The following is a 20,402-nucleotide window of genomic DNA, read 5'->3' as shown; positions in this document are numbered from 1 at the left end:
CTCTGGCGATGACAACACGACCCGATATACTGTTTGCTGTGAACTGTCTCAGTCAATTGCAGGAGAATCCAACAGAATCGGCTTGGAATGGACTTAAAAGAATTCTGCGATATTTAAAAGGTACATCAGATTATAAAATTGTGTATAGTAAGTGTTGTGACTCTAATGTTGATTTATCTATGTATGTTGATTCAGATTGGGCATCAGATCCGCATGATCGCAAATCACTTTCAGGTTACGTTATTTTTTATAAAAAGTGTCCAATTTTATGGAGCGTGAAGAAACAAAGTTCAATAGCTGTTTCTTCTACTGAAGCTGAGGTACTCGCAGTTGGTAAGTCTTTAATAGATCTAGTGTATTATAAAAATATTGCATGTGAATTTCTTACTGTAAATAACATTGTCATATATGAAGATAATCAGTCTGCAATCAAATGTATAACTAATGAAAATAGTTCTGGTAGATTGAAACATATTGATGTTAAGTTAAAGTTTATTAGAAATATTTTAAATGTTGAAAATATATATATTGAATATGTTTCTACTGATAAACAAATTGCTGATATGTTTACTAAGGCTCTTCCTAAATTTAAATTGCATGAACTTATGTCATTGTGTTGTTTAGTAATAAGCAATTAAGGGCGGGTGTTGAATGTAATCGCTTTCTCCATTGGTTTAAAAGAAAGAACTGTGCTTATATCTTATTGGAAGAGACATTTGCAGCTTTCCACGGAGTTTGCAAAATCACTTCTTTCATCCACCATCGGACTTTGGAGAAAGCTTATTGCTATTTAAGAAACATCATTGGATGCTGAAAATCTGCCCTCTATTCTATTTAAAGAGCCGCAGTCTTGTTTATTGGGCTTCACTACTTTCTCTATGTCTTGTTGTATGTGTGTCCCCATGTTTCGTATTAAACGTATTTGTTTATGTTCAGCTGTCTGAATCTCTGCTTTACACAACCTTTCAACAGTGACCACAACAGTATTAGGTTTGGGATTAAATTTGATATGCACAAAGTAGAGAATTTTAGGTTTGTGCAAAATTTCAGAAATACTGACTTTGTGGCACTTTGGCAGAGTTTGAAAGCAGTTTTTTCTTCTGGATTGGACAACAGCAATGTGAATCTTCAGTGGGCAGAGTTTAAGGAAAATCTAGCGAATACGGTTAGGGATCATGTTCCTTTTAAGAGAAAGGGTGTCAACACTAAAATTTGGCCAATGTGGTTCTCCAAGGAAACTAAAGACGCTCTAAATTACAAGCAAGCTCCTTTTCATAGGTTTAGAGAAACAGGTCACAGTGCAGATAGGCTCCAATATTGTAAGGCAAGGCGTAAATTTAAGTATTTGGTACGGATTCAGAAAAGAGAGTTGGAGCAAAGACTGGCAGATAACATAAACAGGAATCCCAAGAGGTTTTTTGCATACGCTAAATCGGGGAAAGTTCGAAATAGTCATATTGGGCCACTGGTTGATGAGAACAGAATTTTAATTCAGGACGATAGTGATATTGCTAATGTTCTTAATAACTTTTTTTTGAGTGTTTTTAACGATAACTGTATCTCAACAGCTGACACCAACAAGACACAAGCTATAGTACAGCTTGAGGACTTTGTATTTTCCAGGGATGACGTTTTACTTCATTTGAAAAAAATTAAAGAGACTAAGGCTCCGGGGCCAGATAATATTTATCCGAAAATTTTAGTTGAATGTGCAGAGGAATTAGCAGATGTAATCGCAAACATTTTCAATGCTTCTTATAATTCGGGGACAGTGCCAGAGGACTGGAAGCTGGCTAACATTACACCGCTCTTCAAGAAAGGGTCTAAAGGGAGTGCGGGAAATTATAGACCTGTGAGTCTAACTTCGGTGGTTTGCAAAATTTTTGAAACATTGATGAAAATTAAGATAGTAAATTTTCTAGAGACTAATAATCTATTGACTAGTTTTCAGTACGGTTTTAGGAAAGGTAAATCTTGTGCAACTAATTTATTACATTTCTATGACAAAGTTACCATGGCTTTGGACAATAAGAAGCCTGTAGATGTTGTTTACATTGATTTTCAAAAAGCTTTCGATAAGGTACCGCATGTTGCTCTACTTAGCAAATTAGCTGATATAGGAATAGGAGGGAAAATTTTCATTTGGGTAAAAAATTGGCTGACCGGAAGGAAACAAAGAGTAGTTGTAAGGGGAAATTATTCTAATTGGAGTGAGGTCTTAAGCGGGGTTCCTCAAGGATCAGTGTTAGGGCCTGTTTTGTTCATTGTCTTTATGAACGATATTCACAAAAATATTTCTGGGAACATGAATTGTTTTGCTGATGATGTCAAAGTTATGGGGACTGTAGAAAATGAAGAACAAGCAAATCAGCTGCAAGAGGATCTAGATCATATTACGGAGTGGGCTGATAAATGGGGTATGGCTGTTAATGTTGGGAAATGCCAAGTGCTACATTTAGGGCATGGAAATAAGTGTACAAGTTATTATTTGCAAGGTTCAGTCATTAGTCAGGCAGACAAAGTTACTGATCTGGGGGTCCTAATAAGTCAGGATTTAAAGTTTAGCCAACAGTGCAGCATTGCTAGCAACAAAGCCAATAAGATGCTTGGGTTTATCAATAGATCTATTTCAAATAAATCTAAAGAAGTTCTTCTGCCCTTATATAGAAGTTTGGTAAGACCCCATTTGGAGTATGCTGTTCAGTTTTGGTCTCCTTATCTTAAGAAAGATATTAATGTATTGGAAAGGGTTCAAAGGCGGGCTACAAGGCTAATAAATGGACTTTCTCATTTAGACTACGATTACAGGCTTATAATGATAAAAATGTTCAGTCTTGAGCAAAGAAGATACTGAGGGGACATGATTCAGTTGTTTAAATTTATTAAAATGAAAGATATTATGAGGCTAAAGTTAAGCACTGAAAACAGGACAAGGGTTTATTGTTTTAAGCTATTTAAATCTCTGGCTAACATGGATATTAGGAAAAATTATTATTTTAGCAGGGTAGTGGAACCTTGGAACAGCTTACCGGAAGCAGTGGTAATGAGCAAAGGAGTAGACAATTTTAAGAGGGCCATTGATCTTCACTGGGGATTGTAAATTGACTAGGACCAGTCTAGCTGGGCCCAGAGCCTGTTGCTGGTCCTCACTTTTGTATTTGTATTTGTATATCTGGAAATGCAAGTTGAATAATACAGGAAGTTTATTTACTAAAGATCTGCGATGCAACTCTGGAAAAAATGCGATGCTTCCTTTTTTTTTCACTTGGTTTAATTTTTTGGCTTCGTAAAAAAATTTTCGGACATGGAGCTCACAGGAGTAAGCTCTACACTCAAGTTTTAGGTTGCAAAATAAATGAAAAAATTGCAAAACAAACCTCCTAGACAAAAAATATAGGTTTTGATGATTTTTGAAATATTTTAGGGGAAATACCACTGTGAGTCTCTTGACTTCGTCTAAATGTTCATACTTTGGAACCTGGCACCTCTCTAGACCTTCAGAAGAGTATCAATGGCTAATTTTATGCTTCCTTTCCCTCCAAATAAAAATAATGGCTATTAAACTGCCGAAAACGGAAAAAAAAAATTGGAGGGGGGGGGGCACCATTTCTAAAAAATGGGACATGTAGGGAGAAAACTGTGGTCAAATTTGAATTCCGGGGCTCATTTTACATAAGAATCAGAGAGAATTATGTCAGAAGCATTTTGATTTTTTTTTCTTGCTACACTGTGTAATTTGTCTAATTTAGATAATCTCTGATAGTTAGAACAAAGAAAGCTAGTGGCGAATTTAATTTAATAGCAAAAGTTTTATGTATATATCTGTTTGAAAGAAAAAAAATACCATGGATTGCATACACCTTCAAATATTGAAAATTTTAAACGTTTTCTGATAAAATATATCAATTAATAGATTTTAAATTTAAAAAAAAATCAATTTTTTCATTTTAATTCAAAAGTTTGTTTTTTCTCACACCGCCGCGAAATTTCCGGAAATTTTTCATCTCTAATTATTTTTGAAATTTCATTAGTTATTAAAAAAATGTTTAACATGTGGTGGAAAAAAGAAACAAAGCCACTATTAAAATTCACAAAATCCATATGAAATGAGAACGCATAGAAACAAGCCCATTTCAAATTTTCACGCTGCAATCCCTTATTGGTTCATCTTACACCACGCCTACAAAACGATGTCATATTTTTTTCCCGAATGGCAAGTCTTTCCCACTGTGAGTATGCTTCTCACTTGCAGTTCGTAATACGACTAACGACTTCGTTCGGTATGAGAAAGGTGAGATTTCTAGCTTCCCGAAGTCGAAGCCGAAGTGCTCATAATAAGCCCCCATCTCTATTTTTTGAGATAAGTGCTTAAGTTTTCCAAATAAGGCTACCGTAAGGTTCAAAACCTAAAATCTCGCTCCATTATGATTCAATTGCTTCGGTTTTTGCATATTCATCAGAACATCAGATGGCTGACAACTCATAAAAACTAAAAAAAATAAATAAAACCAAGTGAAAACTTAAGTATCAATTATGTTTTTCAGCAGTTTTAGAAAAGAAAAGGGATTTAGCCTTATGAAAATGGATCCTAATCAGGAAAAATCTCGGCAAAGATTACTTCATGTAGAATTAAAGACGAAAACCCCAAAAAGTACCGCCAAACTGAAACAAAATGAAAGAATCTTTAATTTCAATATATATTAAACCACAATGGATAACTTCAAGAACATTACCAAAAATCTGTTTACTTCCATAGAAAAGAGAAAGATCAATCGTTGTAATCGGGGCAACTGATAATTCATTATTTTCTGCGGGGGGGGGGGGGGGGGGGGTTTGTCACTTATGCGTACAATTTGTGCATATATGTGCAGCATTTAATCATATCCTCCACCCGATAATCCAGTGTCATATTTTAAGGACACTGAAATGCTAAGAAGGCTAACCACGGCCTTAACAACCATTAATCTACTTTTCTAGGTTATGAAATAACAGGAAAAAGTGTGGTACACAGCCACATTAATCTTGTGAATTACTCAACTACATAAATTAAGTTAAAAGAAGAATAAAGAATTTTTATTTATGCTAGTAAACTACAATGAACAATGTAGAAGCAAAGTGTGCAGCAAAATAAGATCAGGTCGTTTTTACACAGCTTTTCTAGAATAACTTTTGCTATACTTTTGTCTGGTTATTAAAAATTGCAAGTTGATAACGCTTCATCATCAGTTAGGCTATCTGATGACGATGAAGTCACCATATAGCAAATTTTTACTATGCTACATCAGGAAAGGGGGGGGGGGGGGTAGCCTTATTGGTCTTTTTGACATCATTTGGCAAAACCACCTAACATATGTATACACTGATAACGCGGCACCCCTCACCTCTTCCTATGGCACTCCAGGGTGGCACGGCATGCAGTTCGAGAACCCCTGGTCTAGTCTAGTGCAAATGGAGACTGCTTTTACTATGACTGTATGGTTGTTTATTTTACATAGCCTGAATCGAGTTAGAGTGAACTCAAGCTATGAAAAATAAACAACTTTACAGGCTATGGACACCGTCGCTATTGGTAAATACTACTGTAAATTGAATTCCAATGCGTTGCCAATATGATGAAAGAGGGGGAGGAGGAAGAAGGGGGGAAAACAGATAATCTGCAACAGTGTATAATCCACACCTCATTATTTTTACTCCTTTTTTAACAACTTATCTGTAAATAATAAGCAGGATACCTTCAATTACTTGGAATTTAGTGCTTTAAAACGTTATTTTAGACAATCTAACTTTTACGAAATGTATTTATTTCTTATGATCAAAATTATAAAAAAATTTGGAATCTGAGCTCTTCCTTCCCACCCCCCTTTCACGTCATAGACAATTATTAGCTTGCAGATAGTTTTGAGTTGTCTGTGCAGATAGTTTATATTTTTATCTGACTGATTAACAATGTACAGAGAAAAAAATGTTTTCTGCTCTACTTTGTTCCAGTTTTAAACTGAAACACAAAAAATATTTTTAGGGGAAAAATCTATTTATTACAATCTATTATTTACAGTTTTCCTGGGAGGGCACAGCCCATCCAGCCCATACTGGCAAGCCACTACTGGTCGACATAGAGGAGGGTGGGGCAACTTGAGACACCATAAATTTCAGCTTTAATTTTATAAACAGAAATTAGTTCTCTTAAGACATCATAGATGACAGCAGGATCTACTCTTCAGTGTACTTAGGAAGTCCTCACATTAACAGATGAGCCACAGAATTATATGAATGGGTGGTTTCCTTATTAAAATTTTCAGGTAAGAAACGAACTAACTTAAATCAGAGCATGTGGGTATTAAAACACATCCTTTCATAATAATTTAAAGGTTAAAAAATGTAATGCACTGCTAAGCCTAGCTTTTAAAAAGTTGATATATAATAACAACTTAAATGGGTAAGGTTGGGACACTCCCACCAGTGCACAGAACAGAAAAAAAGCTTATTTCATTGTACTTAATAAATTCAATAAAGGTTTAAATGAACTAAAATTGAGAAAAGGGCTTCTGTTCTTGAAACAGCAGCAGAAAATATTCTTACCAATAAGATTTCAATTAGAGAGGCTGCTAAAATATATGGATTGAGTAAAAGAACTCAATTAAAAATGAATATCAATGAATATCAATAAGTCAATTAAAAATGAATATGGAACCTAATAAAATTTGTTAGGCTGTAAGTTTGTAAATAAAATTTTTTTAATCAATTAGTATTTTTTATTCATTTTAGTTTTTTTGCTAGTGTTTCAAGGTACCCCACCTAGTAGGGCAGGTTGGGACATTCTAATGACTATTTAATTGTTTTTACTGAAAATTTAATTTGATCAAATGATGGAGTAAAATAAAATTTAATTGTAGCAAAAATGTCTAAATTACATGTTTTTTATTTTTGTTGAAAATTGATTAGAAAACTTAATTTCTAAAAATCCTTATGTAAAAAGTGTCCTAAGGTGCCCCACCTTCCTCTACCATTAACACAAGTCAATCTCAACCAATAAGGTCCACCTTAAGTTAAAGAATAGAAATTTTTTTTCCTTTAAATGCATGTTTAAGACATCCAAGTTAATTGAATTATGAAGCGACATTCCAATCCTAAATTTAGAGTGAGAGACAACCACTCTCCTACATTTGTGTATGTAGGAGGAGAGAGATAATCACTCTTTCTACAAATACAAATGTATGCCATACTACATAAGACACTGTACATTTGTATACAGTGGATTCCCTCTATCTGAATACTCTCTAATGTGAACACCCCAATATTCTGAACACATTTTGAAGATCCCGATGAAACTCCATAGATTTAACATAGGCTGACCTCTCTGTACTCTGAACACCTCAGTATAAGAACACTATTTTATATCTCCTTCAATTATCACCTCTCTATATACTGAACATGTTCACAATCGGTACTTGGGAATTCCTATGAATAAAATTGGAAAGCCTAAAATACATTTATGATTTTATCACTGATTGAATGGCATTAAAGAGAAAATGGATAGAGGAAGAAGAAAATTATTTTCCTGGATATTACTGCATCACATGAAATCATTCAGCTGAGCAATATGAACCTGAAATTTCTACCACTGAATTATATTCTAAGAATCCAACCATTGTATCAAGTTGTTTTCAAGACCAGAGCCGTGTCCAAGGGGAGGGTTTTCGGGGTTAAACCCCTCCCATTGGGGAAAAAAAAAAGTCAAATGAACAAAATCTATATTTGACTGAAATTAACTTTAATGTGAAAGTTGGCGTGGAACTTTTTTTTTCTTCTTTTTACTTTCTCCGAAGTTTTTCTGCAATTTAACAACTGTTACAGCTTTACCAACTGAATATTTTGGAAAAACTATGGTGGAAGAACCGCTGAATGATCTACCAATGCAAAGCATTAATATTGCTTATTGTAAGGAGGTTGTGATGAATTTAGCATATGTTGTAGCTATGAAGATACTAGTTGATTATGTTAGGTTATGTAATATTCATCTGCAATAAGCTCTTGTTTAGTTAATTAAGCACTATATCAGAGCATAAAACCTGATATACATTCTACATTATAAAATACTATAATTATTAAAATAATTTGTAGAGAGTGTTTAATACTTTTTGCAGTATACCGCACAGTAAACGTATTTAATTAAAAAGAAACAAAGGTTTTATCAAAGTGAACCTGTAAAATAAAGGAATACTTTCGTCACTTGTGCAGCCAGAATTATCTTTCTAGGAAGGGGGGGGGGGTACAGCAGTCCTTACAGGTGTACAAACGTTGTATTGGGATCGGCAATTTGTTGTAAAACTAAAGTTTGTGAGGGGTTGAATCCCCCCCTTGGTAAGATTTAAACCCCTCCCTTTATGAAAATCTGGGCACGGGCCTGTTCAAGACCATTAAAGTATGATTACCTTTAAGTAAAATGAGGCTGAAATCTCTAAACATTTTCACTTGGAAGATAGCACATACCTTGCATGAGGACACACAATGCAAAAACAAATTAAAAATAACTTTTTTTTTTTTCAAGTATTGTACCAATAGCTGTATTGTAATGTTTTGTTGTTGAATGTTACATTCAACTTTTTAAACTAAAAAAGAAATAAATTAACGCAAAAGCTTACGTCCTACTGAGTTGAATTAGACATTGCACTAGCCACCCCAATCTAAAATTCAATAAATCTACCTCAGTTATTGTACAGCTCACTGGGCAAAGTACTGAACATAGTCCACTAACGAATTAGAATACATATACATGCATTGTCCAGTCTCCCTCTATAATAAACACCCCCATAATCTGAGCACTTTTGTTTTGTCCCATGACTTTTCAGAATAGAGACAGTCTACTGTATATTTGAGACACGATTGGTTTTTCTGTGCAGTAGTCAAACTATACATGAATTGTTCTATTAGCATTTGAGACATTTTAATATTTTTTGAAGCAAAGCATAAAATGAAGAGAAAATACTTTTATTAATTAAAAAATTACATATTAGCATTATTTACAAGACTTATTTTCATGTGGTTATAAATGATACTAGGGAAACCAATTTGTACATAATGAATTACATTGCACATAATGTAAGGGAACGTGGAGCAAAATCACAGGTTTAAGCTTTGAAGTGAAATTAAAAGACATTTAGAGAGATTTCTAGGATGAAAGTTAGTTAGCATATTTTCTTTGCCTATTTGGCAGTAAATATTTGGCTTTTATATGAGCTATATAACATCCAATTACGGACCATGTCAGTCATACAATAGAGTGACAATATACACAAAAAAAAAAGGCAGAAGGAAATTAGAATGCACTTAATTCAATATTTAATGATAAAACAGTAACACCTTTTAAATAACAAGCAAAACATGTTGTTACCTTCATTTTACTTATACTGTAGTGAGCCAACGAATCAAGTACTAATGATAATTCATTCACCATCGCAGAAATTTGTTCAACAGGAAAGTCCATTGATTGCTTCAAAATTAAAAGACATATATTAAAGCATGAACACTACATAACAATAAAAATCACACCAAAAAGACACACATTGGATGAAAAGTAATAAAATAAACGTTTGTTAAACAATATTGCCATCAGCAAGTGAGTTTTAAAGCTACTTGAACCAACACAATTTTGATTCTCCAAAAACACTAAAGTAAAATAATGGAATAAGGCTCTTTTTGTGCATCATTTTCAGCAGAAAACAAGTAAGAAAACTTGCGCAATAAAGCTAAAGTAAAATAGAAGACAAAAATGTAAAAAAAGGGGGGGGGGGGATTGCTGATTTTGTATGCCTACAGATACTATGGAGTTGGCAAACACCCAGTTAAGATGAGTTTGTATGCATGAGGGAGAAAATAAAAATTTGATGCATGTGATTCGTTTATTTCAATGAGACTCTGCTTAATTTAGTGGCTAATACACATGCTTCAAAAGTCAACATCCCTGAAAACAAATAGACTGGTCCATTTCTATCTGTAAACTGAACCTTAGCCTTTCCATTTCATTGGTGGTCAGACAGTACTGCTGACCTTCTAAAGGCAGAACATTACTAATGCTTCTACATATAGTTTGCTTTATTTGCTTCAGTAAAAGGTTTTATAAATGATATTTTTCTTTCATAGAAGTGCAAACATTATTTCCCCCAATTTTTTGCATCAGAACCTTTTGCTTCCAAGAGGACAACTATGTGCCAGCATGAAGTGAGATTGTGTCATATCATACCAATATCAATACAAAGTGGTTAAATTAATGTAAACAGGGGCGGACTGAGTCCTGCAAGAGTGCACAAACCTTGGCCTCCAAAGGGCCCAAAAAAAAGGTGCAATTAGAAAAAAAAAAGGTGCAAAAAAGAGTTAAAAAAAGTAAAGAAAAAAAGAAAGAATGAAAAACGATGTGACACAGGTTTATGGGTTTAAAGAATAGAAAAAAACGCAAAGTGAAGTTGCACAGCCTTGTTAAAGCAAAAAAAAAAAAGAAAAGAAAGTTGCAACAAAAAATTTTTAAAAAAATTTAAAAAAATAAAAAAAAAATTAATAAAAAAAGGTGTTCAGACTTGAGTGCGCATAGGCAGGAGGGCGCATCAATCCGTGGACCGATGAGCCTAAAGATAAAGTAGGGTGTTTTACATTTGAAACCTTCCATCTGTTGCAAAAACCGCATCAACATCTTTTACAGCTATGCCACAACCTATGTGGCATACATTCTAGGGTTCAACTGATGCATTGGTGCCGATGGTTCAAAAACTTAGCCATCGGCATCGGCCCGATGTTAACTTGGAGAAAACACCGGCTTATCGGCCCTGAAAAGCATCTAAATGCCGATGTGTTTTTCGGGGGAAAAATCAAATTCTTATTCATTTACTTTGTACTGCATAATTAAAAGTAAGAACATCATGGGGCCCGAAATCAGGCAACAACCTGACCAACACCAGTTTTGAACTTCGGAAATATGTCAAGTTTCGGATCACTACCAATGTTTTCACAACATGGCACACAGCCCCACTAACCAAACACTCACTTTGATCAGAGTTTTGAGAATTTTATGCTCTAAAATTGAAATAATTAGTCTGTTTTCGTATGTGAATCAAGCAATTTAGTTCGAAAAACGAGGCTCAAATTTGGAGGATCAACCGATGTCGTGAGACAAAATCTCAGAAACCTTTTTTCGCAAACAGAAATCGAGAACCTCAATAGTTTTCCAATTTTAGCTTACCCTTTTTAACCTAACACTATACAAATAAACACTTGCATATTCTGACATACAATTTGGGCCCTTAATTAAAGACTTTAACTGCAGTAAAAGCTCAATTGTAACTACAGTGAAGGAAATGCTGAATTCAGTGTTTGCATGATGATTAAAATCCTAAAAGTAATAACTTTCTTCCTTGCTTTTAAGACCTAAAAATTAGGCTAATTTTTTCTCTGAAATACTTATCTGTAATTTTATAACTGGTGGCCTAAAAAAATGGTTGCATGTTTTAATTTTATTTTCACTGCAGTCTTTTCTTTTCTTTAGGAATGAAAACTGAAGAGGAAAAAAAAAATACATTTCCTGAAATTCTATCTTCAACTTCCCCCCCCCCCTGATTATAATGATATGAACTAATTAAGAAAATCATTTCTCCACAGATATTAAAATGAGCTATTAAAGAAAAAGAAATTTAATTTTCGGAATTCTAATATTATTGAATGTTTAAAAAAAATTTAAACACTTATAAATGCTTTTTTTTCCAAGCCCATTTTATCTTTCAGATAACTCTAAATCATTTAGCCAAAAGATAATTATCCGCTATTAATGGTGTTTAACAATATGTAGCGTATTCACTAAGTATATTCACGTTCAATATACTGTTTTAAAAAGCTCTGCGTTTGGTATAACAGCTGTTGTAGTATAGTGTGTACATAGAATTACTTTTTGTGCTGTGATGAATAGTTATAGAGGTATTCATAAATGAAAGTTTTATTTGTACTTATGATTTATTACTGTTATTATTATTATTTCCAGTTTGTTTTTAAAATACAATCACAAACCATCTTTGGAAACGTTAGGGAAGGATAGGATTTCGGCACTCTTCCGATGCTGCAATTTTTTGATAACAACACTTGAAACGTGCAACTTCAGGCAATATCTGATGATGTTAGGGGGAGGGAAGGAGTTAAAGGAACCTTCAACAGAAATTTTAAAAATTTGAAGTCTTAAAAAGAAGACCTTCAGTGATGTTGGTGGCGAAAGATGCTCAGTGGATGCCCCTCCCCAGCAAAGCCTTTGATATTAAAGTCTTAAAAATGCAATTGTTGGCCCCAGCTTTGATGGCGAAAGCAGAAGGCGAGCGTGAGGTTCAGGGACAGGTTCGAAGCAATTTTCGAAAAACTGAAGTTATAGAAAGTTTTCGAAGATCTTCAATAGAGTTAGTAGGGCTCGCTCTCCAAAGTAAATCTTTTAAAATAGAAGTTATAAAAACGTGATTATAAGCTTTTAAAAATGTTAAAAGAAGGGTTTGAATTCAACGTCCCTCCCATAGCAATCTTTCAAAATGGAAGCTTCAAAACACAATTTTAGAGGATATCTGAAGTTAATAGCAGTGGCGTCTCGTGGGAGGAGCAGAGGGGGCCGAGGCCCCCTCACTTTTTTCACACAATAATTTATAACTTTTTATTTATTTTCCTTTTTTTTCGTGCATCCGGGCTTGAAATTAAAAAAAAAGTTTGTACCGTATTTTCCTGCGTACAATCCGCGGAATATCTGTTTAAAAAAATGTTTCAAAAGTTATCTGTAATTTTTCCCTCAACACCAACGCATTGAACCTCAATATTTACAGCAGGATTCATGACATGATTCAGGCTGTGTAAAATGAACAATATACCGTAAAAGATGCCTTCATTTGTACAAGATTAGCCGGTTTGCTCCTTTCTTGACTTTGTCTTCAAGTAATTAGTGTACTATAATAACAATTAAGCAAAGAAATTATTTTTTATATTAGTTCAGAAAAAATCTCAAAAGGTATTTTTTAATTTAATTGCTAAAATTTTATGTTAAATCAAAACCTCATTTTTCTGCATCGTATTATCCGAGGATTAAACGAAGATTTTTTTTTCTTCAGACCGATATAAGGACTTCAATTTTGAAAAAAACACTAGGGGAGAGCCCCTTCCTATAAAAATCTTTTTAAAGTTTGTCTACAATTACGTTTTTGGAACTGCAATTTCGAAAAATTGAAGTGGGAGGAGGAATTAATCTCTATATATTTTTTTAAAAAAAGAAAGAAAAAAAACAATCAGGGAGAGTACCGAAGCTCCATCCCTTATGGGCTATAACCACGTTTTAAGGCTCCAATTTCTACACATTTCCGCGGAGTCCCCTTTACCATTCTTTCTCCTAACATCACCAAAGACCATCTAAAATTGCGTTTTTAAAACTACAAGTTTCAAAATTGAGAGATTTGATGAGCAAATGAAATGAATCAAATTGATGACATTTTTTCCCTATTGTGACCCCATCCCCATAAAAATTATTATCTAGTTGCGCTACTGTGTGTGTTGTGATTGTATGTACGTGTGTGCATCTACGAAAAGCTACAAGAAAATTTTTTTAATTCAAAAAATGTCTTCCCATTGTCACACAGAAATTATTACTTGTTTTAAATTACTGCTCATGTTGTGTTAAAGAAAATGTGACAACAATGTGACCACATGTTAATCGCTAAGAGTTTTTTATTAGTTTTGAAATTTATTTATTTTTAGGGTTTTTTTTTTTAAATTTAGTTTAGTCATATTTTATTAATTTTAAAGCTAATACTGAGATGTATTTTCATCTTCGTTAAAGTTAATTAATTAATAATTTTACCACATTTCTCTGATCACAATATTTTTGCACTTTTGTAATTTGGCCTTGCTTAAAATAAAATTTTACTCATTCAAAATAATTAGTTATTAAAAGATTAAAAATAATATTTCTATTAAATATATTAGATTAATATTGCTTTTTAAAATTTATTTTGAACAGAAAGGGGGAGTGAAAGTTATCCCCCCTCCCTTCCTCCTCCGAAGTCCTCCTTTGCAGCCTCCTACCGGTGCTGCAAGGGAGGAGTACTGCAGCGCCGGAAAGCGTACTGGACATAAGTACGTGAGATTAAAAAAATTTCGTGATGTATTTGTAGCTTTTCCCTATCAAATTAATTAAATTTTATTTTTGAAAGTCAGGGAGTGAGAGTACACCACCCTGCCAGCAATCATGGACAAAAACATGATATTATTAATACCTATCGTGATTTACTTAGTAGTTTAAGTATTTTGTAGTTTATCCTGTGTTTAAAACAAATTTAATTTTATTTATTATACATAAATAATTATTTTAAGAAAAAATAATTATTTTAAGAAAGTTTATATTAAAAAATTATTTTTTAAAAGAATTCTTTTTTTTTCTTTCAAAAATTAGAGGAGGGGGGATGCAACCATGATCTGGCCCCCTCACTTTTTCAAAGCACGAGCCGCCACTGGTTAGTAGTAATGTTTAAAAATTGAACTCCTAAATATTTTTAGAAGAACTTTAATGATGTTGTGAGGGGGAGTTTGGGAACGTTCCCCCGGATTTATTTTCTTTTTAACAGAAGGCTTATAAATGCGATTGTATGCCATCTTTTGGTAGGTGTTAATATCTCAGAGACTCTCCTAGTATGTCAGTTTTTAATTGAAGCTCCGAAAACTTAATTTTATATGATTTTCGGAATGGTGGCGTACAGTATAGGGTTACGGGGCTTTGTGACCGAATTTTTTCGAAGTTGTAGTCTTGAAAACGTGATTGTAGGTCATCCTTGGTAACTTCAGAAAAAAAGATGGGGTATTCAACCGCTGCAATTTCTCAAAACTAGTTTCGAAAATGAAATTTCAGTTCACGATTGGGACCACCAAGGAAAGGATTAACTTCAAGGATCGCTTCTCTTCTCCCTTCTTAGATACGTCCCTATTTTTATTTATTTTTAACAAAAATTTTGTGGTAAAACTTCCTCAAGTTGTTCCAACAACATTTAAAATTATATTTTTCGAAAGTAATATTTTAGATTTCTATCCCTATAAGTTTTATACGTTGAAACACTATAAATCTCTAGTTAAAGTTAGGTTTTTCGTCTGTTTTTGTCATTGAAAAATATTAGCTACTAGTGTAATGGTGTGACTTTTCATTACAATACTTTAAATCCGTTTCTTGTTCTCTGTTATCTTTTTTCCCGTTAAAAACATATTTCTGCGGCCCATGTATTTTTCTCTACTTTGCTGGGATTTTCAACATAATATTTTTATTGAAAAAATAAGAAATATAAATGTGTCAGTTGTAGTGATGTAAAATACCTGGGTATTTATTTTTAGAGTTAAATACCCAGGGTAAATACCCAAAATGGGTATTTACCTGGGTATTTATTTCGAAAATTTATATTCAACTAAAATACTTTTCTGTATGTATTTCACTACAGGGTCTATTCCAAAAGTAAAACAATTTTTTTTAAAGTAATTTATTGAACAGATTTGCACAAACACTTAAATTCTTCAAAGTAATGTCCTTGGGCTTCTGCACATCTCTTCCATCGTCTCTGCCATGACTTGTAAGTGCCCTGAAATGCATTTTTGGGGAATTCCCCTAAAGTCTTCATCATGGCTGTTTGGATCTCTTCTAGGGATGAAAAATGGATTCATTTCAGGCCTGTCTTAATCCGAGGGAACAAAAAGAAGTCTTGGGAGAACGTCAGGACTATAGGGGGCTGGGACAGCGTTTTCACCTGTGTTTAGCCAGGAACTGGCGGACTCGCAGCTCGTTATGGCAAGGTGCTTTGGCACAAACTTGCCTCACACTTTTCTCATTGCTAAATCTCGAGTAATGCAAAACACAGCAGTAGACGACATGTTCAGTTCATTTGCAACCATCTTGATAGTCAATCGAGGGTCAAAGTACAACAATTGAGGAACACAAGCCACATTGTTGTCGGTTTTGCTGGTTGACGGCCGCCTAGAGCGTTGTTCATCTTGAACTTCTTCCCGGCCCTCTTTAGAGGGTCTTTAACCACCTCAAAATTTCTGAATAGGGCAGAGAAGAGTCCTTGTAAGCCCAACCATGGGCGCCAATACAGGGGGGCAAGTGGAGGCTTAAGCCCCCTCTATGAAATTAGCATATCATTGCTTTTAGTACTTTTTTCTTTGCAAAAATGTTAAAACATTTCTTTTCCAGTTATAATTGAATAAGTTATTAAAAATGTCAATTTTAATAGCTCTAATCGGAACTGAAATCCGTTTCTGTGAAGAAATATCCTGCTAATTTATGTGGAAAATATCTGAGCCCCCTCCTAAAATTTTGCATATGGGCACCCTTGAGACTCAGGAATCATTTTGTTAGTCTCCTCAAGAAATTTTGTTGGTTAAACAACAAAACTTAATCGTGTACCATTTTTTCCGTGACAGTGAGGCTGACATTAACTTACGTCTGGCCACTTCCACAACTCGGAGAACCCTGAGACTGGTTTTCCAGAAAACCCTTAGGGTCCCCCCTCACCTAAACCAAGTAGTTTGATTATACTTCGAGCAATAAAAGCGGCCTAGAAAAAACCATTGTATTATTTTCAGTAGCCACCTTGTATAACCAACAATATACAAAACAATAAATTTTTGCCCAAAAATTGTATTTTGATCACATATTTAAAGAATTATTGTGTGAAATAACTTAGCAATCTAATATGATATTCATATTAAGTGTTTTGGATATGCCTAATCAATGTTGATAGCCAAATTTTAGATATAAAAAGCCATTCTATAAAAAGTAAAAAGCTTAACTGGTTACAAAAAAATGCAAATATTTTCTACAATTATGACATTGAAAAGAAAGATTCTTTGGTTTACACAATATGTTTCTTTCATAATTTCATCAAGTCTTTCAATAAAAAATATTAGAAACAGTGTAATACATATGTATGTATCAGTTTTACCAATTATTTCATATTTAGATTTAAAAAAAAAAAATCCCATTCACTTTTTGCATTTTTTTGTAAAATACCCAGTTTTTGGGTATTTACCCAGGCCTTGGGTAAATACCAGGGTAAATACCCAAAAAATATTTACCTACCCACTGGGTATTTACCCAATCCACATCACTAGTCAGTTGCCTAATTATTATATTTATTTATCCATCCATCTTTTTAATATATGACTTGTCACCAATTTCTACACTGTACTGAATACTTTTTTGTTCCTTAAAAAATGTTTGAAACATACATTTCGGCCGTCTTTAGTTAGGTGTTTCCATCGGCGATTTGGAACAAAAATAATCGGCTATCGGCAGTCTTTGAACCATCGGCCAATCGGTCGAAAATTGTCATCAATCGAGCCCTAATAACTTCATCCCTGCTGTTACAGTCACTCCATTGAATGGTAATCTGCTGAATCCTATTTTAAGTAATCTATGAATGAATTGTTTGGTACTGAAACACTCTGAAAATTTAGTATATTATTTGAAGAACTCATAATACAAATGATGAATATTCATAGAAGCTGTTTCCGAGATTGTTCGTCTTAAAGTAAGAAATAAATTTAAAAATTAGCCTATAATTTTTTAAATCAATAATTTTATTTTCAAACATTGACTGGCTTATTGGATAATATTATGATGCATACGTAAAGTTTGACTTAGATAGCAGTATGTTTTTTTTTAAACATGGTTACAAAATAACAAACTGGTTTTTATCAATAGAGTACATTTATTTTGCATAGTTCTAAAAAAAGAGATCTTCCACTTTTATACAGAAATGTGATAGAATATCTCATTTGAAGTATGCTGTCCTGCACCTTTGGTCTCCTCCTCTTACAAAAGATAACTTATTGTAAAAGGTAAAAAAGAAGCACTACAAAGTAAGTAAACAGACTTTCCTTAGATTACAATTACAACTTTCCTTAGACTACTTAGATAACAATTCAGGGATGCAAATGCTTAATATGCATAGTCTGGAGCTTAAATGCATGATTAATATGCATAGCCAAAAAAGTCCATAGGGGACATTATTCAGTTAGTTTAATTTACTAAAATAAGAAACATTCAGAGACTAAGTTTTAGGCATGACAGAACTAGGGGTCATTGTTTTACAGAGGTAATAAGCAAAACTTACTTCTTCAATTAGTTAAAATAGTACAAACAGTATCAGTTACCGTAAATGAAAGAAACTAAATAAGCAGGACAGCTTCAAGGGCAATTGCCTTTTTTTTTTTTTTTTTTTGAGGAATCCATTATTGTAAATCAGGAATTTTGCAAAGGGTTTGTTTGAACTTTACAAAGGGTTCATTTTGAGACCCAAAATAGACCCTAGAGCTGTGGAAATTAAACCAATGCTCTTAGAAAGAGAGATTAAAACATTATCATTATCATGAACAATTGCATAATTGAGATAAACATCTGACTAACATTTAATTTAAAAAAAAAAACCTGGAAGAAGGAAACATACCTGACAATTTTGCATTAGAAAGGACATTTTTCTCAAGTAATTATCAATAACTGAATGCTTATTCAGCACAAATTGCAATACTTCATGTTTAAATATGGCACCAAAGCATAAGCTTGCATCTTCAGTTTTCTTTAAATTTTCAGAATGAAGCCACGACTTCATTTGAAAGAAAACACTAACTAAAATTTTATTTCCCGTCAGATAAAATCTGGAGGCATTTCCTTGATACGTTTTGTACAAATCTACTTCACCAAGCAATAATTGTCCACACATCATGCAAAACGTTTTCATGTCAAACTTATAAAAAGCACTATTAGAATCACCCACACATTTAAAATGCTTCGAGGTGTTGTAATCAGATAGAATGTCATCTGGAACCTTAGAAAAGTTAATATTCTTATCAGAAGCTTGTACCCAGAGTTTTTCAATCTGAGGGCCCATGATAAAATCCCATGAGGATAATATTACACATTGCATTGTTCCCTTTGTTACAACACTTTTTTATCATTGAAATAGTCAATATTTCAGTAACATTTTTAAATACTGAGTTGAACAATAAAGCTAATCCTAGTTAAATTTCAAGAGAGATCAAAATCGTAATCAATTATATTGTAAAAGCTTCCCTCGCACACATTTGATGCTTTACTTCCACTCGACAACTCATGAAGACAAATTCTTTTGTTGAAATGCATTTTCAACAATATAGATTACACGTTAGAAATTTTCCTTCGCTTTCCGTTCAACTAAAAATTTGTTTGCATGCCCATTTGTTTATTTATAAGATAAATCCATTTCTCGACTCCAAGTTCCAGACTTATTCTATTCGAACAGACTGCCCTTAATTTTGCTCAAAATTCATCTTCTTTTGACGAGTTTTTGAGGCTTATACTCCCTTTCTCTAAAGTGATTAAGTTTTGTTTGAATAATGTAAACAAACGGCCAAGACTCCGCTGCCGGCTGGCTGGTTCCGGAGTCAACACAACTAGGATGCCGGCTGACAAGTGACCAGTTAGATGAGTTGACACGTGACTGTACTGCAGCGGAAACCGGACAAATGTTTGTTTCTTTTCTTTTGGTGCTTAATTGCACAGGTTTGTTTTTGATGAGGACTACAATCTGAGTGTTTTGCCTCCCTTACACATGATATATTTTTTTTTATTAGACATATAAACAACACATGAAAGAATTTACATCACAAAGAAGGGAAAGTACAACTGGAGCGGGGGTGGGAGTCGAACCCACCGCCTCAGGTGTGCCAACGTCAAGCAGTCACTTAGACCGCTCGGCCACTGAGGCCCCAAATGTTTGTTTACAGACTGGAAATCGTATTCGCAACTCCAGAGCTCGAATACGCTACCTTGCGGTGATTAACAATACTAAAGAAAAAGGTAAAACAGTCCATTCCACGTGCTTTCCTTGGGGAAAATTACAGGCTTCATACAGTTTTTAGTGTAATGTAATTTCAGAAGAATAGAAAAGAAAGCTTCCCACAAACACGATGAAAAATTACGGTCATTCACTAAGCGTCAAAGCAATTTATACGTGACGGCGTGTGTTTGTTTTACCTTTTTCATCCGCCATTAGACAGTGGCTGGCAGCGACCCCTATTCACCAAATATCCTAAATAAACAAACAAATCACTGACGTAGACCGGAAGTAGCGAGTCTTATTTCCGGTTAAGCGCCAATCTCCATTGCTAGAGATAGGTGTTCATAGCGAAAGCGATTTTGTTGTGCTTCTTTTAAAAAAGCAGAATAATGTCTTCTGCGTATTTCAATGCATTAAATGAGAAAGACAAACTTAGTTATTGTTAAAAATTATCTTTCAATGGCTGTGACCTTACCGATCCTTTAGTAGATGGATGGCGAATCTATTGCTAACAATTGATGTTTACAGTGTTCACAGGCAATTTTG

The 20,402-nt window shown here is 33.8% G+C and overlaps 1 protein-coding gene across 1 annotated transcript in view; it reads right to left on the bottom strand.

The window, feature by feature from the left end:
* LOC129218347 (uncharacterized) overlaps positions 1-19,407 on the bottom strand; it is a 142,733-nt gene extending 123,326 nt beyond the window's left edge. The window contains exons 1-2 of the mRNA XM_054852592.1: positions 18,489-19,407; positions 9,392-9,490 (exon numbers count right to left, since the gene is read on the bottom strand). Coding sequence (XP_054708567.1) covers positions 9,392-9,490; positions 18,489-18,965 — 576 coding nt within the window. The 5' untranslated portion in view covers positions 18,966-19,407. The remainder of the gene's footprint in view (positions 1-9,391; positions 9,491-18,488) is intronic.
* Between the last annotated feature and the right edge of the window lie 995 nt (positions 19,408-20,402).

The sequence above is a fragment of the Uloborus diversus genome, chromosome 3, assembly GCF_026930045.1.
Source record: "Uloborus diversus isolate 005 chromosome 3, Udiv.v.3.1, whole genome shotgun sequence".
In the NCBI taxonomy this organism is placed as follows: Eukaryota; Metazoa; Arthropoda; class Arachnida; order Araneae; family Uloboridae; genus Uloborus; species Uloborus diversus.
The sequence above is the reverse complement of the archived record's forward strand: the minus strand, read 5'-3'. Positions and strand labels throughout refer to the sequence as shown.